Below are 27,974 nucleotides of genomic sequence, written 5' to 3'. Positions count from 1 at the left end.
GCATGGGCTCTGAGCACACGGCATAGCCAAGGGAAATGACAACTACTCACTTATTTTGAGACGGAAACTAATTAGGAGAAGTCGGACCGCTTAACCAGTATCTGTGGAGGACGGAGGTTATAGGGCTTCAGGACTGCGTGAGGTGAGAAGCTGCTTCCCCAGCTCAGTTTCCTGACTTGCTCCCTAAAGGAATTTGCTGCATTATGCTTCACACCATGCGGTGAGACTGGGAGGGAGGCAGACGGAACTTCACTCGTTTTGATGAGACAAATTCTAGCCTATTCCCTGTGATCGTGCTACGTCTCCGGTTACTGCTGACTCTGTTCACTTTGTTGTTGGTTGGCTTGGCTGTTCCTTTCTAATCTGCTAATGTGGCCAGTGAGGGGAGTTTGCCTCGCTCATCCTGCCAGGAAAGAACAAGGTGCTCCCTTTTTGCCTGCTCTGCAACTTCCTGTGGCGTTTCAGCACTTACTCAGTCTGTCTGTCCTGTGTCTGATTCAGTCGCTCCCGAGTGTGTGTTTGCACAAGCTCCAGAGGAGTGTTCTCCTTATGGCCTGAGCCCTGGTAGACCGAGGGTCAACACACCTCATTACAATGATTTATTCTCCCTGGCACCGGGTGTTAACCAACGTCATCATGACCAACAACATGGTGGAGAAAGGAACTGGAGAGGGGTCATGACAAACCAGGAAAATTAGACTGTTTTAGTACTAGGCCTTGACTTAAAAGACCTCTCACTTAAAAGAACAGTTTTGAAGCATGGCGAGAGTAATCAAGCTACTAATGTGTAAAAATCCCCTTATCACTTATTTATTTGTTTATTTTTAATGAAAAGAAGTGCACGGAGATGTTATCATTCCTTATCATTCTTTATGGATTTGTTTGGTCTCCCTGGAGGCTAGACTGACGATTAGGCTATCTTATAGCAATGCCCCCTCAGTTAAGAGGCTAATTGAGGCCATGGCAGCTCAGTTAGCCTAGTAGTTAAGACGACAGTATTAGGAATATGAAACACACACTCCTGCTGACTCAGTAAATTGCTGACTGCATTGCTGTTGCAAGCTAGAGTGTCATACCGCTAATAGCCTAACCTTCTATAAATTAGTAGGCTAATAACCTATTAATAACTCACCGTCTGGCGCCTAATAACCCACAGTAGCTTATTGTTTCATGATCAGAACACTGGTTTATTGGAGGGGATTTCTCCACCTCATGCCATGTGATTCTGAATTTATTTGCATTTTACCCAACTGCCTTCAGGGCTATCCTATTTATGGAATAGGCCCGTGCATGATCTATCAAATGGCAAGAACTGAACCGTGCGAGTGCTAAGTACGGTAAAAGGCAGGGCCATGGGCAAAACGAGAGGCTCACAACCTTGCTAGATCGTGTGGTGGTACAGAGCCTCCCACACTAAGCTAAAGGTCAAACTATTGAGCGATTACTCGTATATTTCTATGTGTGCGGATAGCACTTGAACAAATTCAGCACGGTATTGACAGAGCATAGACTTGTGTCTAGGCTACATGAAGCTCATGAGATGCAGAGTGGCCTATAGTGTAAAGATAGTCTATTATAATTTCCCCCTACCAGTTGCTTGAGAGGTGAACAGACATGCTGTAGGCATTACTCCAATTAGGTTATATGCATAGATGTCCATGGAGAATACAATGTTGGATTGAATGATCCCTTTTTTTTTTTTTGATCATGTGATACATACGTGTCCTACTTTTTCGTAAGCGACATTATTGGAGCATTTTGATAGCAGATAAATGAGTAAAAGGGTTTGTAATTTCAATTGAAATGATCTTCAACCTTCATCCTTGGTTTTGCAAGTCGATTACAACATGAAAGTGGAAATCTTTCATGGAAGTTAGCTTAGCTTCTGTTGCTACATTTCAATCAGCTCTCTAATTCCATTTGTGGTATATCATGCTGACATCCAGCCAACATGGACTCTTGTCCTTCACTGCAAGATGTCAACGCCATTGATATGTGCGTGATTGCGAGGCTCAAAAATCTAGCTGTGCTCTCTGTCTGGGCTGCTTCTCCCAGGGTCTCCCCAGCTGCTGTGACTCTCCCAAAGCAAGCATATTTATAATGTCTTGTTGGACGAGCCTGCCTCAAAGGCTGTCTGAAGAGATAAATATAGGCTAGACTAGGCTGAGCCTAGAGAGCAGGGAATTAAAATTTCATAAACCGTAGGCTGAAACGGATTCAAGGTCACAGACATTAATCAGTCAAATATGTCACTCTGATTAGTGGAAGGCCGCTGCGTGTGCCTGCTGACGGCTGGCTTGTCCATTTAGTCGCAGGCCAACATCAGCCTCTGACATTGTTGTTTTTCCCCCAGAGGACCTCTGTGACTGAGGGGTATTGTTGGTCTGCGTCAGCACGTCAGACCCTCAAATGTGGTATGTTAGTCTGGGCGAACCTGGAGAGGTCACGGCGGTGTTAGGCACCTCCCTACCTGAAGCCCATCTGGCCTGCCGCGTCAGCATTATCCCAGCGGCACATGAAGCCAGGCGTTTCCAATATGGATCACGTTAAGAGGCTCAGCTTTACTCCTGGACAAAGCATTTTCTTAAGTGTTTTTTTCCCCCCACACCTTTGGTTTAAGACCTTAAACGATGGCTACTGTAGGCCTACAGTATTTACAGTGTGTGCTATGGAAATAGCCATTATAGGAAGTGTAGCCTAACATGGACTGGCAACCGCCATACATAACCAAGATCTTTCATGGGGTCTATAATACATTACGGTCGAGCTTAATTGCAAAAGGTCACGATTTGACATAGGCTTGTCATACTGTTCCACAGTGGCTGCTGGTTTCCTGGGAGAAGAGGAAATTAGGCTAGATCCTGGCAGAGAGTGGGCGATTATTCTCATGATTGGTATAATTATTACTTTAATAGAGAAGGGGGTCTCTGCATTAAAATGTAGGCCTAAAGGAGGGGGCTTAGGACCCCACCACCACTTTCATCATTATGATCTCTCTCTGTTCCCTAAAGCACTTTTACTTCTAGTGAAAAAGCAGTGCAGCAGCTTGATCATTTACAGTAGCAGATTTGATTGGTCAAAGTAGAATATCTTGTTTTAGACCCTGTTGCCATGCTTCAAGCCTCATCGAGAGACAAAAGAGCCCTTGGTAACAGCAGCATGACGGAAAGTAGGCTAGGACTGAGAACTTCCTAATGGAAAACACAAACTGTAGCAATCAATGGAAGTGCCACGTTTAAGCCACTCTACCGCATGGCACCCTACATGTATGGAGTGGGGGGTGTTTTTTCGTGTCATAGTTTTTGGTTGCCATGCAAGTCATTGTTGGACCAGGGCTATACTAGCGGTAGCTTGGGCTACTCTGTTAAACGGGTCTTCTAGTTTAGCACTACTGTCCATATCCAGGCCTGAATGCTTCCAGATGGTTCCAGTGATTCCATTGACTCTACTGTAAATCATGTGAAAAGAGAAACAAATGCTGCTCCTCTTTCGTGTTAGCCCCCCACCTGGTGGGGCACGTTGGATCGCCCCCTGTATGTGCACGCATTTCATTGAAAAAAGTTATCCAATAGCCATATGTTGGGTAGAATTGATGAGTAAATATTATTATGTTCTGGCTCCTCAACAACAAGATACTAGATATCCTAATAATAAAAACAGTTCAATGCCGTACAGTAACAATACAGTAAGAATATGGTGTGTATAGAGTGTATGTTAATGATAATAATAAATGAATGATAAATAATAATTAAATAATAAATAATCTTAAAATCTATTCTAAAATTGACAGGTACCTATTGTAGGGATTTTAAAACGGGTGTGATGTGACCCGTCCTCCTGGTCTCTGTAAAAACATGTGCTGCAGCATTTTGAATCAGTTGGAGTTGACTGATCGCTTTTTTGGGGGGGTAGGCCAGAGAGGAGAGCATTACAATAATTCAACCTGCTAGTAATAAAAGCATGTATCAAGTATCAGTGTGCGAGAGGATCGGTTTCACCTTGGCATGTTTCTTTGGTGGTAAAATGAGGTCCTTGTCACATTGTTTGTATGGGCCTCAAGGCTAAGATCAGAGTCCAGCACGACGTTTCTGGCATTTGGTATTCAGTGACAGTGTTCTAAGTGTAGCTCTCCTTCATCCTGAGGGCGGAGTCAATTTAAGGACATTTTAAAAACGGTTTAAAACATGATTAATGTATCAATGATTGAAATAGGCTATATTCTTCATTTGATGATCTATTCCCTGTCGTGTTCTGTATATTTTCTGTGTGTTTGGTATAAAAATCGAGGAAAAAAATATTGCAATACTCAGCTGTATCATTTTTTTGTACAGCCTTACTCCACTTACACAATCAACAACTGTAGCCTACATGCTGACGACATGCATCATGGGTGGGAGACCACAGGTTCACTGTGCACTTGTTTCTTTTTAGTTTTATAGGGGAAGGGAATAACCCATTGGAAGTAATCAGGAGTGCAGACTTGTCACCTGTAGGTGAAAATAGCCATTTTTAATCCAAAATAGGTAATTTGTTTGATCTGTGTATGTATGGGGTTTGCATGTTTGTCACTTTTTTCACCTGTGATTGGTTTGCACCTCTGAGTAATGAAATATATTAATCTTCTTGACTCAGGCATATCATATTTTTATAAGGTTGTATGAATATGTTGTAGAGCATATAAGTAAATCCATCAGACAGTGTTAATCTTTTCATTCTGCTTGTTTATTTAGAAATAGGCTAAATTGACATGGGAAAGACCCTCCAGTAAGGTGTAGCTGCTCAAATGTACACTAGTGAAAACAGTTCTTCCTCTTTTTCAGATCACCAACAGAAAGTGCCTTTCAGACAACATCTCCGACCTGAACCTGCTCTGTGGTCCACATGTGTGTGACGAGACGGCTGTCCCCTTAAGGCCAGGATTCAGCAGCGGCAGGGCATACTCCAGCTGCAGCGTTTCAACCTCCAGTCCACGTTTGCACAACTTCAGCAGTGAAGGAATCCAAAAAGGAGTGATTTACTGTGGAGAACACGAAGATCTGCCAAAGGACAACAAGCTGACAAATTACTAGGAGTTGGCGACGTCAATACCAACCAGTCTGCATTGATATTCTATCAAGGAACTCCATTGCCTAGACATCTTATTTATGGGTAGTGTCCGTGGAGGAAAAGCCACCTGAATGTGCCACATAGCAAGGCCTTTTCCCTTGCCAGAGGTCTGCCATTGGCGGAAGTTGATTGATGAGTGACTCCTGCTGATCAATTAAGGTTTCCTCCCAGCTGTTACTGTGAGGGCCTATCTGGTTGCTATATGATTTGAGAACTTTTCAAACCCACAAATCAAAAGTTTGCACACTTTTTTGGCAAGGTGCGGTAGGTCTGTGAAATACTGTCAACAGGTTTTGAACATCCACACGGGTTGAAACTCTGGACATGGCTTTAAATATATCTTCGATAAGAGACACAAAATGGCTGACGTTGGAAGTGTGTCGTCAGTTTCAGAGAGGAACTTGCTCACGTAGTGATGAGGAATGCAAATTTGCACACCCGCCAAAGAGCTGCCAGGTTGAAAATGGAAGAGTTATAGCCTGCTTCGACTCGCTAAAGGTAAGGAATGTCATGAACCATATTTCTCTGATAGATTAAAAAGTCTTATTCTGTGTGCCAGAAGAATTTGATTGTATTTGTAGTTTTTTTAAAGTGTTTCCAGTAATACTTCCATCTACTGACACTGCTGAAAGTCTAGTACCATATGTCCTTTGACTACTAGTACCATACAGTACGTCATTGACTTCCCACAGCAAGGTTGGGAATTGGCCACTGAGGTCATTCCATGCTGTTTACTTCACAAAGTCCACGATAGGTAAGATAGACTAATAGATGCTCTCTTTGGGTGTACGGGTAGTCTACTGTAGACTTCCATTGGGATTACCACTGATGCATTCCCCCTGTCACGTCACTGGCCTTGTCCTGCCCTACCCTGGCTGTCTTTGGGGCTGTGGCTGGCTGGTCTAATCCACACAGAGGCTTTCACTGCCACCACAGCACAATACAGCCCTGCTTGTCCTGGCATGCCCCACCCCCGGCTTATTCTCATGTTGAATCATCTCCTCTCCTTATCTCCTGCCTGTCCAGTTTACAGTCCGCCCGGCCAAAGGCCTAGGTCTCTGGTCCAGCGCTCCTAACAAGCACCAACAAGAATTCAGCACAAAGAAACTATTCTGCCTAAGTGCCTCTTTGCCTGGGTGTTGTGTTTTTGAGGGAGGGTAAAATCCTTGGGGTGCTTTTGATTTTTGCCCATTGACGTTTCGCCCCAAAACCCTTAATGGAGAGATTGAGATAGTGTTGCAGGTTTCGCTATTGCCTTGTATTTCTCTGGATGAAGAAGTAGGACCTTTAAGGCCTGAATAGCTGCCCAGTCATTAATCTTCCAGAGTCATACACTGGTGCTCCAGCTCCTCCAGAACAGTGGAGGCATTGAGCTGCCTGTCCTCCCCGGCCTCTGTCTGCCTAGCATGGCTCTCATGTGTTCCTGGGCCCAGGGAGGTTGAGGTCAGACTCGGCCCACTCCCAGACTGGTGATAGGGCCGGGGGGGGCATTCTGCTCGGCACACACAGGGCTCGTCAACATGGACCCTCTAGCATGAATTTGAATTTGGACTTAAGCGTAGGTGTACAGTATGTTTCTTCACCATTGGGGGCATTGGGGCTTTTGCCCATTTCGTTGCTTAACTTTTATTTGTTGTTTAGAAATGTTGTGATGGTTGGTAACAATGCCCTCAGCGAACCGGATTAAAAATGTCCACTCCCACACGTAGTACCAATTTTTTTTTCTTGTGAATATTTTATCATATTTCCGGAGCAACAGTCATTTAACCAGTCGTTTTAAAGCAAAGCAAAGGGATAGTTCCAACTACCAATGGTATAATAACATTGCTCAAGGTATCCAAGGAGTTCTAGCCAATCAGAGACAGAGTAGGGTGGGCCTTAAACAAGTTTTGACACTCATTCAGTCAGGTAGACAACGCGCGCGACACTCAAGGGAGCTCCGAGTTGACGTTAGCAAATATTCTGCACGACACACGTTGCTACGCAAGGACACGTCAACGTCACCTTGCGTAGCTCGCGCTAGCGTAGCTTGCGTTGACTATGAATGGGTTGCTGACAAGTTGATCAAATATTTCCTAATTGTCCCCCACACTGATGAAATGAGATGGAGATGTGACAGAACACACCAGTAGGGGGTGCTTCCTCTAATTTTTCCATTTTCTAAGATATATTCCTTTGTAAATCATAAAAGCCTACTTGGTGTCTCGGTAAAAGTATAGTCTATTCTACTTAGGGGCCTGCCTACTTTCTAAATCCACAGAGTTTAGAGCTTAAGGAGTTTAGTTGCTCTTCTGGTCCTTGATATGGTAGGATTCTCATTGATAAGTATCAAAGTTAGGTGCATTGTGGGTAGGATTGTTAGGCTATTAGTTATAGTCATATTTCACAACAGATCAGATGACTTGTTTACTGTTGTAAGTAGTTTGATCATGTTGGATAGATTAGAGACAGAGCATGGCTTGGTTGTATGTGTCCAACGGTAACAACGTTAGTCATGCCCTTAGGTCAGGTCACGTGGGGAGAGAGCGTTAGGCGTGGCGGTGACTTCATCTTCCGTGTTTATTTTCTGAATGGAAAATGTGGAGTGGAAAAGAAATGGAACAGAAACCCAGTGGTCAGAAGCTACGTGTCATACTACACTGAACCTTTTGTTAGAGGTGCAAACGGGTCTGACGTTTCACATTTGTTGGAGCAGCATGACACATCTGCTTTGCGTTGCCACAACGGCAGACGCAACTGACTGGTCCACACCACCTCTGCTCTTGACGTGCCAGACGGATTTCCATAATTGTTTGGCATACAGTGCTGACAAGCCATGAATGATATTACACAACTGGTTTGCTATAGTTTACAACAAATTGCCAACAAACTGGTTATGCTAGCCAACTTTGCCAAATAAATATTAAGCTTGGTTGATACGGGCTGCCTGGCACAATGCCGTTAGCCGCTAGCCAATCATGAGTGACAGCGCCAGCAAGCTATTCTAGCATAGATGAACGAACATTGCTACAAAAGCATCATGGGTGGGGGACAACATGTTTACTGTGCACTTCATGTGAATTGATTTCTTGTTGGAGCTCAATCTTCTTTCATTAACAAGATTTTATCTCTCGTCTTGCACCACAGTTTCAACTCGTGTCAGGTTATTACTGGTGATATTACAGGACCCCAGGGGGGTCTCTAGGCATATCGGTGATTCTAACTTCCGCATTGATTTTCTATCAAATTCAGATATTCCTGCATCTTAGATTTTAAACTCTTATTAAGGGAGAGAGAGGCTCCATTGCTGAAGCTCAGCTGGTAGAAGGGAGATGGGGTGAGATGGGCTAGAAAATATACTAAATACCACAGTCATGTGATGATATCACAACTCTTCCTGCTGAATAGCCTGTTGTTCAGTTCTTTGTGTAGGCAAATGTCTGTTACTGACATTCCCATTTGCCTAGCTACACCGGTTTCCAAAGTCCACTCTGAATTGGTGTTTCGATAGCCTATCAAATTATATGTTCTTCAGTAGAGAATTTATACCAGTAGGTCAATGTACTCCTGGTATAGCTAACGGCCTACCTCAAGAGGTGAAGAAGGTAACAGTTGAGCATATAGTAGATGAACATTTCACTGAAATGCAGACTGGCTTTAACGGTGAACAACGGTGAACGCTCTCCTACCTTCCTAATTTTGTCCATGTGATCCCACTTTGCCCCGCAATCCATGCATGACAGTAACTGCTATCTCATGACTGCCTGCAAATTGACAAAGAGCGCCAGGCAGACACAAGGTCATGTTGTCCAGTGTTCAGCCTAGTTTCCCCTCCCGTGCCTGAGGGCTTGACTCGCCCTCGTATCTGAATTGTCAGCCTGATAAAGTGTCCCTTTTTTGCCTTCTTCACCCGCTTCTCTCCCACCGGAGAAAGACCGGGACTCCAGGGGGGTGCGTGTCCCCCCCCCCCCCCAACCCCCTCCCCCGAGCTCCTAGCTCCTAGGCTAGCTCAGCCCAGCTGGGTGGGCCCCCATGGCTGGCTGGATGTCAGTCATTCATATGGCCAAGAGGAGCCCTTTCCTGGGGCTGCTCTCCAGAGGGTGTTGGGGATGGGTTGGAGGAAGGGACTAGGCTGGGTATCGGTTCGAATTTCAAGAATCGATTTGATTCCGATTCATAAGGTTCAGAATCGATTATCACGATTCGATTCGATTCAATATTGATTCGGTTAGTGTTACTAAAACCTGTTTTTTTTTTTTTTTTTTTGCTGTAACCTTACATGACTGCCAAGTTATGCAACACATCCTTAGGGCTGGGTATCGATACTGATTTCCAAAAATGAATGAATGAATGAATGAATAATTGAATGAATTAATGAACTATTCATTCCTTCATTTATTCATTAAATAAAAGATCGATTTTGGGATTCATTTTTTAACCCAGCCCTAGAAGCGACTGGCGACAACCGAGAAGAGAACAGCACTGATGCCTAGAGCAAGCTGCTGCCCGCTTAGAAATAAGGCCCATCTGGGTATGAAACTGGTTAACCCAGCTCAATCATAATGATTTTCAATTGAACAGTACATGATTGATGTGGCCATGTCCGGCACCCCTAGTGCACAGCATTCACCTAGAAAAACAAAACGCAAAGCATTGTCCGACAAAATGGCTTCACACCAGCCGTTTGATTGTCTATTGTGTTCCTCATAAACAAGTCCTTTCTATCGAGGGCAGATGCTGTGTGAGGGGACCCATGTGACCGACCGTACGATGTCCCTCTGACGTTTCTGGAGCTCTTAAGCTGACATCCCTAGAAGCTCAGTGCGAGCTTGAATATCAATGGTTGTCAACATAGCTTGTGTGTGAAGCATGAACAATTTCTTCCTGTCACATTTGGCTCGAGGATTTCATTCCTCAGGTAGGCAAACGAAGATGTCACTGTGGAGAATAACTCTTTTCAAAGAAAATGTTTCTTCTGCGCCGGGGAGCGAAAGCTAAAAAGAGTTATGTCATATCGTAGAGAGATTGGCCTACAAGCGCCGTCCTCAGGAAGTCTTTTAATCCCTTCGACGCGCATCCGAAGCACCGAGAAGCTAAATACAGTATGAATTGTGTCCTTTGTGCTCGGGCCACACCCCAGTCTTGTCAGTGGTATGGTGCTTAACATTCAGTGTACAGGGTGGGGTGACCAGCACAGCACATACTGTTCTGGGATCAAGCTAATTCATCTCTTCTGCTCCATGCTCTGCTAGACCCAAGATTTAAAAAAGGGCCTTCTGTTTTACAAGCTTGAACTTTTATTGCCCTCTATATCATATAGCCTTACATTGCGTCTGTTTGAGATAAGCAGGGTTTAGGCTTACTCCATGACACGGCTTCCCCCTTTTCTCTGAAGGACATCTCTACGGCTACTGTACGTACAGTACGGATTTATACTCCATGGTAATGTGAGAGCATTTATGATGAAATAAAATTGCACTTTGCAGGAAGAGAATGATCACTTTTTTCCCAAAATTTTTACAAGCTTGCTACCAATAAACCTATTAAGTACGTAGTCTAAAAATCATCTTGTGCCTACTCCATATTACTTGGATAGCAATTTCCCACATGGAAAGAGACAGATATGTTCCTTATTTAGGGCATATGGGGCCATTTCCTCATCATGTCAAGCCAAAGTGCAGAATTTTTTCAGTGGAAAACCGATATTTAATGTTAATGTCAATCCTGGTATTAATTTCAACATTTAGTTGCGAGTCTCTCCGTAATAAATGGGCCTAGTTCTTGTCATTTCCAACGCAGATGCCCTGTGCTCTGATGATGGCGCCCTGACGTCATCTCATGGGAGCTGGCCCGGGGAACACGCCGTCTCCTAGATGTGGCTGGTGGCACCGCGCCCGAAGGCATATTCGAAAATATATAAAAAAGGGTAGGAAAAAGATGGGATTGAGGATCTAGTTTCCCTTTAAGTTAAGCCTTCAGGGCGATGGCTGGAGTCTACCCCGCCACGGAGCTGATCCAAGGACAGACAGCCCTCGATCTGCCTAGCATCCTGCACCACAAACTAGGGCTGGGTTCAACAAAATCTATTCATCGATTCTGAATCAAATGATTCAGAATCGATTCATGAATCCCAAAATCTATCTTTTATTTAATGAATGAATGAATAAATGAAGGAATGAATAGTTCATTAATTCATTCAATGATTAATTAATTAATTCATTTATTAATTCATTAATTTTTGGAAATCAGTATCGATACCCAGCCCTAGTATTGATGTGTTGCATAACTTGGCAGTCATGTAATTAAGGTTACAGCTAAAAAAAACAAACAGGTTTTAGTAACACTAACCGAATCGATATCGAATAGAATAGAATCGAATTGAATCGTGATAATCGATTCTGAACCTTGTGAATCGGAATCGATTCTTGAAATTCGAATCGATACCCAGCCCTACCACAAACCCGTCTGTGATGGACAGAACCCGGCCTGCTATGTGGACGTGATGGGAGTAGAGACGACGGGCCGAGAGAGAGCAGGAGCTCCACGCGCAGGGAGGGCCGCGCACCTCCCTCCTCTTATGAAGGAGCAGCACTTACAGTCCCGCTCCCCTGTCCTCAAGCACCTGTTCCACCTCCCTTTCAGGAGAAAATTGGCGGTGATTTGCGTCACCCAGGGCCATTATTTCTTGCGTGCTGTGTGTTCGCCATGACAGTGGTGGTGGCGTGGTGTTTTTACAGCGGCAGGCGCCGCGTTGCTCCAGTAGACCTGTTCCCGTTCTGCGTTCAGGCTCAGGACGTACGTCAGTAGACGACCTGAGATGCTAGGAAAAGGCCACGCATTGTTCAGATACAAATGATGATTGTATCGTTTAGGCCTAATGGTTTCCCATCAGGCATTCTGCCACCACAAACCTTCCCTTCTCCCTGTATGTTCCTCTCTCATCTGGAATAGGCCAGTGCTCATTTCCATCATACTTCAGGTCTTCATTATGTCTATTTCATATACGCTTAAGAGATCAGGGCCTTTTAGGTTGAGTGATAAGTTCAAGAGCCACCATGGAGGATTCCATTACTCGGAGGACTCGGCTATGTCATATCGAGCTGTTCTCTGGCGCTTTGCTCCGAGCTCCTTTCTCGTGTGCTAGACGGCGATTACAGTAGCGCAGTAAGTTTGCATACAGCAGGGATCTCCTCACCCCCAGGCCGGACTCGTAGGAGCGCCAGCAGCATGTGAGTATAAGCAGATGGCCGTTGTTGGTTCAGGTGTTCTAGCTGTCTCGCACATTCCACACTCATCCAGCTTCTTGGGCGTGACATCAAAGCGCTCACCACCCTCCCGGAGAGCAGGCTGGACTGGAGACTAGCCCAGTCCAGAGCGCAGCTCCGAGGTCGAGGAGTCGTAGAACGGTTAACGCCACGCGTGCACAACTTGGCGCGCTGACGGATCGACTCAGACCGGAAGTCATTCATTCGAATGGAGGTTGAACGACGGACTGTAACGGAGTAGCGGCAGACAGTACCTCTGTGATTTTTTCAAACTTTCCGTTGAGAACGGACCGTCCGAGTAGCCGGAAGTGGAATGTTGATGGCAATAGTAACTGTCAACATAAAATAAGTATGAGTGCTTTTTTCCCACGATGAAAAGTTTAATGTCGGTCAATGATTGTGCCTCAATCATTGAATTCCATGTCTGAACTGCAGTGAAAGCTAACTACCATAGCGTTAGCTAGCCACCATGCTAATCGCCCATCTACAAGGCTATATTGGCTAACTAGCTAATGCTACCACATCAGTTGTGTGTAGCAACTAGGCTAGATCATGGTAGCTAGCTAGCTACGGTAGCTAATGTTAGCTCACTTTCAAGGGTGTGTTCTTGACATATTTGCTGTGGAGTGGATAAAGTAATGCAGTGGTGCAGTGGAACGACAGGGACGGAACTCTGGGGACGGAACTCTCGGGTTGGAACATCATGGACGGAACTCTGCACTGTTCTGTTCTGGGGGCGGGGCTTGCACTGAGGAAAACAGTCCGGGAAGCGGGCGTAACATTAGTAACATTAGGCATTTGCCGGTGTAGGTTGCTCTTGATGCCTGCTGGAGTGGTGCTGGGCTCTGTGACGTGGGCCAGGCTGTGGGATGGGGCGTATTGAGTGAGTTCGTGTGAGAGCCGGGTGGGAGAGAGCGCAGCCCAGCTAGCCGCAGGATCTCACTGCAGATCATCTGATGGAGGAGGAGGATAGGACAACTAGAGGAGAGGAGGGGCTCACGCTCTCTTCCCTCCCTCCCTCCCTCTCTCTCCTCCTCTCTCTTTCTCCCCCTCCCATCCTCTCACTGCAGTGGAAGGCCGGGTTTAAGAGACACCGGCTCGGCACTAACGTATTAGCATTTTAATTTCAAACACGTCAGCAGTTGTTCTTATGGCCCATCTGTGGGATTATTAGCGGATAGACACAGACTGCTTGATTACCCCTGGGAGAATGACACGAGTAAACAATTGATGACTGTGAGAGAGAGAGAGAGGGAGAGAGAGAGAGCGAGAGCCTGTCACCCCAAGTAATTTATATAGCATCTACATAACCCATCCATACCAGTATCTTATCTTTATACTGTATAGATTGGTACTTCTTGTGTAATATCGTTGTAATATCGTAAATTTTTTATTATAAAAATATTTATCTGCAATGAGTACATCTCGGAGCCGGCAGCAACAATTCTCTGTGACTGTACACTGTACATCATGTGTGACGAATAAAATAAATGTTTAATCTGAGAGAGCGAGTGAGAGGTAATGTGTGAATTCTACGCTAGGCCATAGAAGGTTTGAGTAAAAGTCGAAGTTGGTGTCGAATGGATGCTGTTCAGATGCCGGCTAGGCTGCAATGATGGATCTACGAACCGTACCACCCAGAGAGAACGTGGAGCTAGCGGGGCATGTCCGCCTCACGCAGGTACCGTAGCCCGGTGTTTGTCCGTACGAAGGCCGTATGGCCGACATCGTCAATTAATCTGATATCAGCTTAACTGCCACACCGGTGAGGGCGACACTCAAGTAAGCTGGGAGAGGACAGAACACCCTCTCTCTCCCACCGCCGCCATTCCCATGAGGCATTTAACACGCAGGGAACAATCATCCTTTTATCCTCGGGCAGTATTCACACCTCCACTGGTGGCTTTCCAAATGGAATGTTACACCAGCGCAGATCCTCCTTCTTGGGTTTGGCGCCCCAGTAACAGCTCACTGCTTGGGTAGAGAGCATGAAATTCAGTAGGCCTTTTAGTGAGCTGAAGTAGCATGTGCAGTATTAGAATAATTATCCAGGTCCTACTATGGGGCTCACCTCTAACCTCTTCGAAGAGATTTTTTCAGATATTTCAAATCCTCCGTTGGAATATCCGACTGTCAAGTCTTGAATCGGGCGCTCTACAGTCGCTCAAACCTTGGACCATTCTTATGTCTGGCAGACTCAAATTCCCATGACCACACTATCGTCCCCTGGCCTCCACCTGAGTGGAATATTCCGCTCCTCTGAACCCAGTTAAGAGACCAGTGTGTCAGAGGCTCCTGTCCGAGAGCCAATTGTCACCACTTTTCCCACTTCCTCCTCTGGCTTCAGACTTGCGGGTGTCAGGTAGGAGCCTCAGGGGAATGCTCGGGTGCTGGCGTTTCACTCGCTATTATGGTCCAGATGTGGGACAAGCCTTGGAAGGGACTGATCATTTGAGCTATCTGAGACTGTTGGGTGTGACTCATCCTTGGGCCCAAATCTAGAATCTGGAGTAGGTTCAATCTTGGCTAAATGTACAATTTCCGTACAAAGTTCCATACCATTGAAGTAGGCTATTTAAGCATATTAAAAAAATCACGATGACATTTTAACGAGATGTTTCTCAGAGATGAGGCAGAGATAGTGTAGTGCTTAGTCCTCTAGAGAAAGAAGTTATTTTGTCGTCTGATTCACCGGGTGAGCAGGGATCCCGGTCTTATTACTAACCCAGCTGCATTCCTACTCTCCCCGTATCTTTCCAAAATTAGCCGACGCCATCTCATTGGTTATGAATGGAGAACATGCGATTGGTTGGTTTATGAATGGAGAGCACATGATTGGTTGGCCTCGGAGTGAAAGGCAGTTTAAATATACATGCATCCCTGAATGACACAAGGCCTTTGTTTATCGCGACGCAGCTAAGCGTTTAGTGAACATCTGTTGTTGCTTCTCTGTGGGTCAAATAAACAGCTCATCTGTGTCTCGTTAATGGGGAATAGAGTTCCATTGATGTCAAATGTAAATGACATACAGGACTGCGGAAGACTGTCTTCGGCACATAGAAGTGCATTCTGTTCTTCCGTAGTATAGAGTTAGGGTTCGCTTGGCATTGAAGAAGATGCACAGTCTAGTCAAGGGAGTACAAGAGATTCAGAGCCGGATTAGCGCACAGTCTACGGCTCACTAAGTCCTTTCTTGCTTGGCTTTTCCCCAGCCATGATCTAAACCTTCACTTTAATAACCCAACTTTCCAAAGAGAACGTCATTCTCAGATGAAGAGCAAATCCAGGCGGACGGTCCATGAGACTAATTGACACGAATCTCTTGGGGGGGGGGGGGGGGAGCTCAAATGAGAACAGTAAATCTAGGCTTAATCTGTTTATGAGAATACATTCTGTTCACTTGCATTATTAAAGGATTCCCTCATTTGAATATGTAGGACACGCACAGCCTGATCTCGGATTAATTGGCTGTTTGATTGACACCTGCATTAATCATTTGTCTGGTAACAGATTCCACGAAGCAATTCCAATTAGGCTACCATACTGATTGTTCTACAGCCTTAACGAGACACAAGCCCTATAGCTAGATACCTAAAAGCTTAGTTGGTAGGCCTGTCCACCTAGCCTGGTACCTATTCCTGGTCAGGCCCAGACCCACCGTTGTCTCTGGCCAGCAGCCGAGCGGGGACACCATCAGACAGACATCTGGATTGTTGTGAATGGACTTTGGGCTATGCTGTTCCCCCCAACAAAGAGGTGTGTGTGTGTGTGTGGGAGGGGGGTGGGGGTGTCAGCGTGAAGAGATCCCCTGTGTTGGCAGGCTCGCGGGTCATTTCTGGCCATTCAGCTTTTCCTCTAAGCCTCGTTTAGCGGGTCATTTTAAAGTCACGGCCGGTTCGCGGCGGCGTGGCGGAGCGACAGAGGACCTGTCTTGGGCATGTCGCGTGAAGTGATTATCACCGTTAAGTGATTATCACCGTTAGGTTGGCCAAAGCTTTCAACACAGCCCGTCTCTGAACATGTCATGATGTTATTGTATGCTACAGACGCATCAAAGTTAGTCTTGATCCATCATTATCGAGACTAGTTTTGAGTTTTTAGAGGAGTTTAACCTCCGCAAGGTACTGGCTAAATCTTCATGACGCCAATGCAGACTTATGTTCTGCTCCTGAGATGCGAGCATGCGGCATCTCCAGCGCGTGGTATCCCGGGAGCCTGTGATGAAGCCTTCTTCCTACTTACCCCCCCTCCCCCCACCCCCTCCCCCGGTCAATAGCTTAGCTTCCATGTGCAACGATAGCCTCATCAGCTGTTTCTCTCTGCCCCAGAGAAACATGAGCAAGCCATCCTCCAGCTCTGCGAACGAATCATTTAATGGCATCACAATCGCCCTCTCCTCCTGGTTTTCCGTCCGTCGTTAAGGAGAGCGGAGTGCTATATTCTACCGGGGCATCGTTAGCCTTCGAAATCGCCCGCTCTCTCAAAGGCTAGAACGGTCTTTGTGTGTCCTTGCCGTTTTTGTACGCGGCGTCCTTGGCGCCACCTCGGCCGTGTCAGAATTCCGTTGACCTTGACTTTAACGATTGTGTGTGTTACCCAGATGAAAGAGGTTTAAATATAGCCTAACCTCTGCTCATTGATGGCGGAGTGCAATTTGGCCCTTTTTTTTGCTTTTCAGCGGGCTGAATTAGACTAGGTAACGCAGCCGTAGGTGATGTGGTAATCCTGAGTGTCTGGTTTCATTTCCCGGTCCCTAGAGTTTAGCCTCATCGTGTTCTTCCTTCTGTCCCACTGCAGGGTCGATGCTCTAGAGAAAACTGTAAGTACCTTCACCCACCTTCGCATTTAAAAACCCAGCTAGAGATTAACGGACGCAACAACCTCATTCAGCAGAAAACAGCGGCTGCCATGCTGGCCCAGCAGATGCAGTTCATGATCCCGGGCACAAGCATGCAGCCAGTAGTAAGTGGCTCGTACTCGTTTGTAAGTAACTTCTATCCTCCTCCATCACTCAAATTTAGACATTTTTCCCGCTGTTGTCGTTTGGTGTTTTTCCTGACCCCTGCCCGCCCCTCTTGTGTTCACACAGCCCACGTTTTCAGTGAGTCAAGGGCTGGGTACGAGCCCCGGCCTCAGCTACGCCCCCTACATCACCCCTATGAGTCACGGCATGGGGCTGGTCACGGAGATGCTCCCCAGCGCGCCCATCATGATGCCCGGCAGCCCCCCCGTCACGGTCCAGAGCTCGTCCTCCTCCTCCTCCTCCCCCTCGCAGAAGATGCTCCGCACCGACAAACTGGAGGTACCGCCGCAGAACGCCACCAAACACCATTTCCTCTCGATACCATGTCTGGTGTTATCGACCGGGTCGCGAGATTACTTTTCGCAACCCAGTTTAGCAAGAACCCCATAGAGTTTAGGGTTAAGGTTAAGGTTAAGGTTAGGGTGAGGGTCAGGTGTAGGGGTAGGGGTAGGGGTAGGGGTAGGGGTAGGGGTAGGGGTAGGGGTTAGGGGTTAAGGTTAGGGTTGGGGTTAAGGTTAGGGTTAGGGTCTTCCTTAACCCTAAACTCAATGGTGTTATCGCTAAACTGTGTTGTGAAACGCGTAAACGCGACCAGGTCACCGTGTCAGCCTGCCGTAACTGGCGTCCCTCCCCCCTGTCCCCCCACCCCCCCGGTTGTCCCCCTAAGGTGTGCCGCGAGTTCCAGCGGGGTAACTGCGCCCGGGGCGAGACGGACTGCCGCTTCGCCCACCCCAGCGACAGCCCCATGATCGACACCAGCGACAACACCGTCACCGTCTGCATGGACTACATCAAGAGCCGCTGCGCGCGCGAGAAGTGCAAGTACTTCCACCCGCCCGCCCACCTGCAGGCCAAGATCAAGGCCACGCAGCACCAGGCGAGCCACACCGCCGTGGCGGCGCAGGCGGCGGCGGCGGCCATGGTGAGACCCCCCCCCCCCCCCGCCTCCTCCATCCCACCCTCCTAGGGCACTCTGGTGTTAATGCTTTAACGGGATGTGATTGGTCAGGAGCATTCGTCCTGCTTGACAATCCGTTTGTCATAGAATGTGGAGCACTGCTTTACTAGCACACAGGGAAGTCACACAATAAATGACGTTATCTTTTTTTCTTTGATTTTTTGACACATTTCTAACACGCCCTCTGGCTAGTCAGTCTACCGTACATACAGCCCTAACCAATACTGTAGCGCAGCTGTTTATTCTGCACAGTCTATCAAAATAAAACGGTCCGCTTCGGCCTCTGCCCCCCCTGCTTCTCATGCTTTTTACAGTCTATGTTTAGCATGCTAGCCGCCGCAGAATCAGCTTAACTTTGTTCCCCACAGCTACTGTCTTCTGTCGTTCTACTGTCTCTGTTGATTTATCTGAAACCTTGAAGCGTTTGGTAAACAACGTCACGTGCGGGGCCGCCTTGATAAACAGCTTCAGGGCCAAATGCTGCCTCATCTACTACTACGGGGCTAGAGAAACCACCCAGTCACACGTAGGCTGCAAATCTAACCTCTTAACAGCTGATTCTACAGTTACAGTAAGATCGCTTCCATCCAAAACCCGATTCAATCCCTTTAATTTTGGGCAGGCGAGACATGCATGCACCGCAGCCTTACCTAGAATGTGCAGTGTGTTCCACGGTCAACATGCTCTTTTCCCATCAGTGTTTTTTGGTCATTTTAGTCCACTTACATCCTTGTGTTGTTTTGTTGCATGACCTCCAGAAAGAGAACATTTGCAGAAAGTTCCTTGAGCGATTAGGTTGAAGCAGGGCTGTATGCTGTACAACTAGTGTTGTAACAGAGATTCGGCCTGAAAAACTTGGGCTCCGACACGCTCATTCCAATTAATTTGTTAATTGTCACGATAATATCACATCATAATAGTATAAACAGCGCTCCACATTCTGTGAATATCAATAAAAGTAGAGTAGATGTGCTCATAAGGTAGACAGACCAGCCAAACATGTCGTTATCCAGCAAATGTGTGTTAATTCTTGCATTATTGAGTTTGTATCTTAAATACAACGTTTACACATTGTTCCGTCAATCTGTTGATAATGATGACTGATAACTAATCAGCTAATGTTGTGTTCTTTTAGTGATCAATCTACATCGTAAATAACCTTAGTCCCAATGTCGTTGTACAGTGTTGCAGTAAATCCTATTAGGTTAAGCTATTAACGAGTGTAGTGAATGCCGGCATACTAATGCAGTTAGTTCAGTGTTACCTTGAATCAGTTATTTTGTTTATTGTGCATGCATATTGTTTTGTATGTGGTATACTGCATTCAGATTATTTTGTTTTGTTTTTTCCTTCTCACCTATCCACAATGCAATGCTGTCCCCCATGACGCACCTCTGCTTGCTGTTACCTGTATGTTAATACGCTTGAATCCCATTGGCCCACTGCCATCATGTGCTCGCTGCCTGCTATTAAAAGACTCAGTCGACTGCCAAAGCAATGAAGCGACCCCTCGAGGCAACTGTAGACCTGGTACTTTGACCTTTCACCTTTTGCTTTGCATGTAGCTCTTAATTGTACTGTAGCAACTCACAGAAACTTTGATTTGGCATTTTTGTTTTAAAACCTCTTAAGTCTCATCTAGTATGTGAACAGATTCATTCACCATCAGTTATCTGTGGATTCATTGATTTGATAGATGTTCTAAATGTACTAAACTATTATTAGTCTTTTGGCCACTCACTGATTTAATTTAATACCTTGCTTGATTTTCTCATAATGTTGTTGTTATTATTGTTGTTGTTGTACAGTAGTACTAGTAGTAGTAGTAGCATACACTCAATGTTCTTTGATTATTGGAATAACATTAACCAGCTCTTGGCCAAAGAGACTGCAAGCTATAAGATGCGTGTTGGTGAGGACGTTTCCCGTGTTAAGGTTCTGTGTGTTCTCCGCAGGCGTTCCCTCACGGCCTCCTGCAGCCGCTACCAAAGAGACAAGCACTTGAGAAGAGCAACGGGGCCAGCTCCTTCTTCAACCCCAGCATGCTGCACTACCAGCAGGCCCTGGCCAACGCACAGCTCCACCAGTCCGGCTTCTTTCCCACAGGTACGGCCCCAACGCCCGCCGACGGACACACGAGAGAACTACAGATCCCAGGCTTTCATGATCCAGCTCCTCAGGGCCTTCCTCCCTTTCCCTCCCTGAGATCGTCCTCGGGTTGAGCTCTTGTTGTTGTGTTCACTCTGTACCAGCTAGCGGTCAGTCTCTCCTGTTTGTGTTTGCTGTACCAGCTAGCTGTCAGTCTCTCCTGTTTGTGTTTGCTGTACCAGCTAGCGGTCAGTCTCTCCTGGTTGTGTTTGCTGTACCAGCTAGCTGTCAGTCTCTCCTGGTTGCGTTTGCTGTACCAGCTAGCGGTCAGTCTCTCCTGGTTGTGTTTGCTGTACCAGCTAGCTGTCAGTCTCTCCTGGTTGCGTTTGCTGTACCAGCTAGCTGTCAGACTCTCCTGGTTGCGTTTGCTGTACCAGCTAGCTGTCAGACTCTCTCCTGGTTGCGTTTGCTGTACCAGCTAGCTGTCAGAGTCTCTCCTGGTTGCGTTTGCTGTACCAGCTAGCTGTCAGACTCTCCTGGTTGCGTTTGCTGTACCAGCTAGCTGTCAGACTCTCCTGGTTGCGTTTGCTGTACCAGCTAGCTGTCAGACTCTCCTGGTTGCGTTTGCTGTACCAGCTAGCTGTCAGACTCTCCTGGTTGCGTTTGCTGTACCAGCTAGCTGTCAGACTCTCTCCTGGTTGCGTTTGCTGTACCAGCTAGCGGTCAGTCTCTCCTGGTTGTGTTTGCTGTACCAGCTAGCGGTCAGTCTCTCCTGGTTGTGTTTGCTGTACCAGCTAGCTGTCAGTCTCTCTCCTGGTTGTGTTTGCTGTACCAGCTAGCTGTCAGTCTCTCTCCTGGTTGCGTTTGCTGTACCAGCTAGCTGTCAGTCTCTCCTGGTTGCTTCACATTCCTCAGTCAGACCGGTGATGCAGGAAAGCGCTTGGGAACCAGAGCTGTTTATTTCTGCTGCTGCTGGCTTATTAGAGACCTGGTGTGTCGGCAGTAATTGGAGTGTGATCATCGGGCCTGGTCAGTAACACCTCCACAGTAGGGGGATCCACTAGGTCCACTTTGATCATTCATGCACTATTTCTGTAGAACACACTCTGTTTGCGAACTAGCTGCCAATCATTTACTGATCCGCTTCTCAAAGCTCTCTAACAGACCACTCGAGAGCAAAAAGATACAGGAAGGCAGAACTTTTCTTCAAAGAAAAATGAGAAAAATGTTGAAAAGGGAACTTTAAAATCCTTGTCTTTCCCATGCTGAAAACGTAGCGGTGTTTAACGTGTTTCCTAGGTACAGAGCAGGACAGCTGCCCAGGACTGTGGTGCTGTAGCATAGTCTACTGTAGATAGACGATGATTCATCCAATCGCCTGTTAAGCTCCTCCTGTGGGCGTGGCCTCGCCGTGGCGTCCAGTTATCAGCAGCTGCGGTCAGCCTCTGGCAGTAGCTGGTACTTGATCTCCCCGCCCACTTATCAGCCTAGCCGGGCTGCACTTGCCAGCCTGTCAATATGGACTATTCCTGCATGTGCACCCCCCTCCCCCTGGAAACAATGGTCTTGCTCACACCTCACATTTAAACACTCCTCACACACACACACACACACACACACACACACCACCACTGTATGGTACAGGCATTCTCAGTGTGTCCACCGCCCCCCGAAATAAAGATGCCTCCACTTTTATTTTTTGTGTGTGTGTAAAGCATGCTGAAAAGAGTTTTCCAGCTAACCTGTTTTTCCCCTATTAACATCTGTTCACTTTCCACTGCATAATCACACAGGGTCTGTGTTGTGCATGACGCCTGCTACCAGCATTGGTAGGTCCACCCTGCTTATGTTTTTCCTGATATCATGTGTAATGAATGGGGAACATGGGAGGAATGTTCTCACTGTTGATTTTATAGACATTCTTGTTATTCCAGCGTGTGCTTGGGTAAACAGAGCTCTAGGTCAGGGGGGAACCAACTCTTTATGCACAGTAGGAACCAGCGCATACGTTTGAAATGCCATGAGAGACCCCGCTATATATGTTTAGTTTCTGTCCGCGCCATGCTGAAGTAGTGCTACTTTTACACTCCTCCATCAACACTCACCATTCCACTTTTTACTATACTTTTAACATTTATCCGTTGTTTAAAAAAAAAAAAGAGAGTATTTTCATGTTCTTTTTGGTGATAATTGTACCCCCAGTAAACACACTTATCCAAACACAAGATGTCATCTAAGCACACTTGGTTGATGTTATGTATGGTTCTGTGCTCTGCCCTGTGGACTGGGACATTTGATTAGTTTACCAGAGATTTTATGCCGCATTTCTTCTCTTTCTTCACGGCCATAACATTTCTTTTACCTATTTTAGACAAACAAAACAAAAAATCATTAGGCTTTAAATGATTAAATTATTTGATATCAGCCTTAAGCCTTCTGTATCGCATTCTCTGGGAAACCACAAATCAAATGTCCTTAACTACCGGCTCTTTAACCAGCTTCTGCACCATTTCTCCCACGCTGTCCTGCTTTGCTCTGTGATTGCACGCCATCTGCTGGTCTAACCCCACGATGGCTCGCTGCTAACGTAGTAGCACTGTATTCACCCTGCACACACACACTCACACACACACGCGCACGCACACGCACGCACGCACAAAAAAAAAAAGAGACGTTGCTATGGTGACCACGATGCTCCCACCCACCTGTTCATTGCTTCCATTGTTCCCTCCCCGACAAACTCAGTCCCCCTGATGTACAGCGCTACGGCCGCTAGTGTCTCTGCAGCCTCTTCTCCCGCCACAACCGTCTCCTACGCTACCACGGCGCCGGCCAATCAGGTTTGCCCCTTTAAAAGCTTTCTCTCATGAATCCTCCAACTCTAAATAAGTGCTCGCTATCGACCGCGGGACAATTATAGCGTTATGCAACCCGCTACCTATTTAAGAAGTAAATATCATTGGCATGGATACGAGCTAGCCTATACTTATAGCTATACTAAAAGCTATGCATATATATACTTTTAAGACGTATAGCACTTATTTAGAGTTCTCTCATCTGCAAAGAGTAGTTCTTGTGTTGCATAATTCCTTTATCGTTTCTGCATGTTTTTGTTTTGTTGTTGCTTTATTCAATGTGAAGTTCCCTCTTGTGTTCAATCATTTGAAACAGAACAGACACACTGTTATGTTTGCAGAATAAAAGAAAGTAGCATTGCTGTTTCTTTGATGTGATGTCATTAACAGGGTGACTGGTTGTGGACATGACTGCCATCTGGATGTTATTGTGAACATTGTCGCAGCATAGAAGGTCTGGAGCAGACATTTTATCCTCGTGATATTCTTATGATAGCTGAATGTGTGTGCAAGCGTGTGTGTATGTGTGTGTGTGTGTGTGTGTGTGTGTGTGCGTGTGTGTGTGTTTTCATGGTCAGAGTCTCTGACTTCACTGTGACTGACCTCTATAGTCCATAAGGCATCTTATGAGGTCAGCTCACGTGATCTCATTCTGAGGTGGAAGCTTCTTTATGAGTGTGTGTGCGTGTGTGTGTGTGTGTGCGTGCGTGTGTGTGTGTGTGCATTCAGGTGCCATTTTGTAAAGAATTGATTTAACATCCTTTAAGTCCCCGAATATTCCTCCCTCCTAACCCTAATGTTGGTGTCGTATTCGATGCAGATTCAGATTTGATCCTTGGGTTTCTTTGTCTCATTTAGTTCTATTGCCGTCCGTCATTCAAATTAATTTTTTACTTCCTTTTGCAAATGAACCAGGATTCTCTTTGCGATGGAAAATGTGTGCAGTCGGGCAATCATGCGTGTCTTAACATCCACAGGTTACGAATGCCACCATCGAGTGACTTGTCCTTCTCAACTTGTTCCTCTGAAACAGATCATCCTCAAGTAACCAGCAGGAAAGGAGCAGGATGTGACGACGCGGCCATCGGAGGCCATAAACAGCCCTTCTGTAAATACTACATCTGCTCCACACAAGAACTACAGCAACATGCATGCTGACAAGAAAATTACTGAGGAAATGTTGTAAACATAACCTTGAGCTATGTGAAATATACAAATGATATATCAGAATTATATACCTAGGACTAATACCGCGTTTCAGATATTTAAATGTCACAAGATTATTTTATGTACAGTATATACACACGATTGGGGGATTGTGTACATTTCATTGGTATTGAACAATGGTCTTGTTTTTTTTTTTTCCTTCCCTTTTTAATGTTTCTTAAAAGTGCACGACACTCACCTAAACTCACAGAGCAACTTAACTCTCACGGAAAAGTTTGTGTATCCAGTGCTAGATTGACTTTTGTTTTTTAACACCGACCATTGAAATGCACTAATGTGTAAGCATACTCCATAGTACCCCACAATGCACTTGGCTCTTGAATCAGCCTGGAGGCGGAAGCCCTAATGCTCTCTGGGAATATGAATGTCACTGAGGACGACTGTCGTTTCCCTGGTTGTTATTTGGTTCAGAACAGGACCACTTCTCCCCCTCCTGGCGGGCCAGTGCCTCTCTGTGGCGGTCTGGTTGAAGGGAAAGCGCTTCGCTAGGCCACGCCCTCACGCTCGTCCCCGCCGTTAGCAGCCATAGACCGCAGTACTCAGACTAACTGGACCTCATAACTGTACATTTCTGTCGCATCCTCGCCGGCGCATTGGGCCTAGCGTAGATGGGGCTGGCTACAGCAGAGACATGCTGAGGTATCTGAGCATGTCAGCAGGTCAGATGGGGGAGCGTGGAGGAGCTAAGAGGCTGAGCTGAGATGTCTGAGGACCCAGCCCAGGTGGGGGGGGGGGCGGAGGTGGGGGCGCATGCTAATACCACAAGGGCCTCAGCACAGCGCAGAGAGCAACGTAGAGCGACGCTTCTTCGGACTGAAGGTGGATCTGAGGATTCTGGTTGTGGAGATTGGGCTTGCAGCACTCGCAATGTAACCTTGAGGGGATGAAAGGTCATTTTGTCAATCCTGTCTTATTTGAACTGTAGAAGTGCCTAAAGTAATGTACCTAGCAAGCGTCCTGACAAAGGCTCTTGTGTGAAAGTGACTCAGCTATGAGCAGAAAACTCTCTCAGTCTCTCGCAATCAGCGCCACAGTCCCGGTTGATCCAGATCTGGCAGGAAGTGAATAAGTGTTTGTGTGATGCTGATTCAGTGCATTAGTACTCTGTATGCTTGGGTACTGTAGTTCTAGCGCTCTAGGAACTTTTCACGGGCTTCTTATGGACTTTTGCATCTACTGTATAGCAGATTTGCCTTGGAAGAATTTTCATCTGTTTAATTTTGTAACATGGACTAGCCTGATTCTTTATTATTAGTGTGCAACTAAGAAAATGGAAAGTAGTTTGTTGAGAAGGTTTGACTCTTAAGTGTTAGTTACCTTTTGTCTCTTAAAGAATTATCTGCATCATATCCCATATATTTATTGCATTGTAATCACAGTCTAACATCTTTCAATTAGAATGTATCACAATTAATGTTTTAGTGATAGGATGGGGTCTAATAATTATCAAGTTGTGCAATGGAACTAATACTGAAACATTGTCTGCTGTGTTGAAAACAGGTACATTCACACTGGGCCAGATTCACTCAGCAATTAACCTGTCCAAAATGGACGTGCCGTTTGGTATTCGGCAGTAAGCAAATCTAAAACATGAAACTCAACCCATACCCTTGGATTCCCTCATTTGATTTATTTACCGGTTCCAAACCCACAATGCTTAGGCCTATATTTAATTTATCCTTGTTTGTGTTTCCCCCTCCCCCCCCCCCCCCCGTTTCATTTAGAGAGAGTGAACTCGGTGTGTGTGAGTGTGTATAAATGGAATCAGTGTCATGTGCTCACATAAACCCCCAAATCCCTGACAATCCACTGAGGCTCCCTCACACCTGTTCTTACCACCTGCATCCTTTACCATCACTTTGATTTGAGATAAGTCTAATTGTAAGCGGTGTTTGATGGAAATACAGTATAAAGAATATACAGTACTTATAGTTTTTAACATTAGTATTAGAACAATGTTGTAACCTATATTCTATTTTAAAATGAATGTAATTTATTAAACAGAGCTCTGCTGGAGGTTGTGTAAGTGGTGGTCCTGTCGCGTTACCCTAGTAACAGCCATCTGTGGACAGGGGGGAGTGATGGAGCCGCCCGGGTGCAGCTCACGCTCCTCGTCTGTGTCTCTGCCTTGTCACGGTGCAGGACGGCACACTGCAGCGCACCCAGGCGGGAGAACTGCTTTTATTATGGTTTATTACAACAACAAAACAACAACTAGGTCACATTTTACCCCCCCCCCCCCAAAAAAAGAAGAAGAAAAAAAGAAAAATGTTTTGAATTTACTTTTCCTCGTAGTACGGTATGATTTCTATAACCATTAATTTGTTGCTGTGTCAAAACTGAAGTTGCAATGATGGAAGGTCTGTATTTTTGTAAAGGATTGTTATGTTTTTCTAGAGCACTCTAACACTAGATTGTATTGCCATACTATGAACATTTCCTATTCTATGGCAAATTGCATACAACAATATTTTCAGTATCGTATTGCCTTTGTATCACACTTTATTCATTTTACATTGAAATATATGACCGGGCCGTTATCATGGCGTTTAATATCTCGGTGTTCTCCACCAAAAACACACCGATTCTGTGACGTCAGCTGAAAGGACATTTAATGTCATGAGATGGTTGGTGTGTGTGATGGTTGTTAGCTGTTTAGAGTTGCACTTTGTTCCAAGAATATAATTATTTTCACATTGCAGATAATATCCTATTGTCTTAGATATGGCAAACTTGATTATCTTAGATTAAGTGAACTGTTAAAAGGCGTTCACAAACAGTACATTTTGCAATGGATGTTCATTTCAACTTAAGTAAATGTTTTATTATACAGTAGCTAAATACATCTGCACATGCAGTTCATTTGAAATTTTAGGTCACCCAATCAAAAGAGTTAAGGACAGTCCGAATGTCTGCTTACTGACCCAATGCTAACATGATTCCTGAGCACTTTCTGGACAGTGTAGTAACTGGGCAGACAAGCTTATGTGTGAACTTTGCCTTACCTTGATGTGTCGTTCTTAAGTTTGTACGTGTTAGTTAGGACTCATGAAATATAAGGATCGTGATTAGTATGTTTCAAATAGATTTCAGTGAAATATGCTGTTTAATTCTCACTACAGGAGTTTTAATTGTGGCCAAAATGATAGATTTGTATGAGGCACGGTCAAACTCTTTCCTAAGAAAGGTTGGATGGTGAGAGAACTGGCATTAGTGTCGTTATAAATGGCCGTGCTGGTGCTACTGCAGGGCTCTACTGCTGAAGCTGCAGCAGCGATGCCACACGGTTCCACGCGGTTCCACGCGGTTCCATCAGCCATGCCGGACCGTAGGGCTGCTCTAGAGGAGGGGGGAGGACAGACACTTACTTACTTTTAATTATGTTCATGTGACAATTTTAAATGTTTTATTTGTGCATACTTATGTGCTCTTTTATGTTATATATACAGTAGTTTTGTTTTGGTAAATCCAAA

General features: G+C 45.7%; 1 protein-coding gene across 13 annotated transcripts; it reads left to right on the top strand.

Moving 5' to 3' along the window:
- The first annotated feature begins 3 nt into the window (after positions 1 to 3).
- On the top strand, positions 4 to 27,974 carry LOC311313082 (muscleblind-like protein 2a). Of its 13 annotated transcripts, none has more exons than XM_084443126.1 (11): positions 4 to 142; positions 4,821 to 5,604; positions 17,148 to 17,312; positions 17,440 to 17,652; positions 18,041 to 18,295; positions 19,814 to 19,861; positions 20,287 to 20,437; positions 22,213 to 22,248; positions 23,165 to 23,259; positions 23,665 to 23,728; positions 24,308 to 24,422. In XM_084443126.1, exons 2-10 carry the CDS (start codon positions 5,431 to 5,433, stop codon positions 23,683 to 23,685), a joined length of 1,158 nt encoding a protein of 385 aa, XP_084299252.1. In that variant the 5' UTR covers positions 4 to 142; positions 4,821 to 5,430; the 3' UTR covers positions 23,686 to 23,728; positions 24,308 to 24,422. The 13 variants fall into 13 exon arrangements, with proteins under 13 accessions (XP_084299252.1, XP_084299251.1, XP_084299250.1 ...); XM_084443125.1 differs by having other exon boundaries at positions 19,808 to 19,861; XM_084443124.1 differs by having other exon boundaries at positions 17,148 to 17,333.

This window comes from Borostomias antarcticus, assembly GCF_949987555.1.
Source record: "Borostomias antarcticus genome assembly, chromosome: 9".
In the NCBI taxonomy this organism is placed as follows: domain Eukaryota; kingdom Metazoa; phylum Chordata; class Actinopteri; order Stomiiformes; family Stomiidae; genus Borostomias; species Borostomias antarcticus.
The sequence above is the reverse complement of the archived record's forward strand: the minus strand, read 5'-3'. Positions and strand labels throughout refer to the sequence as shown.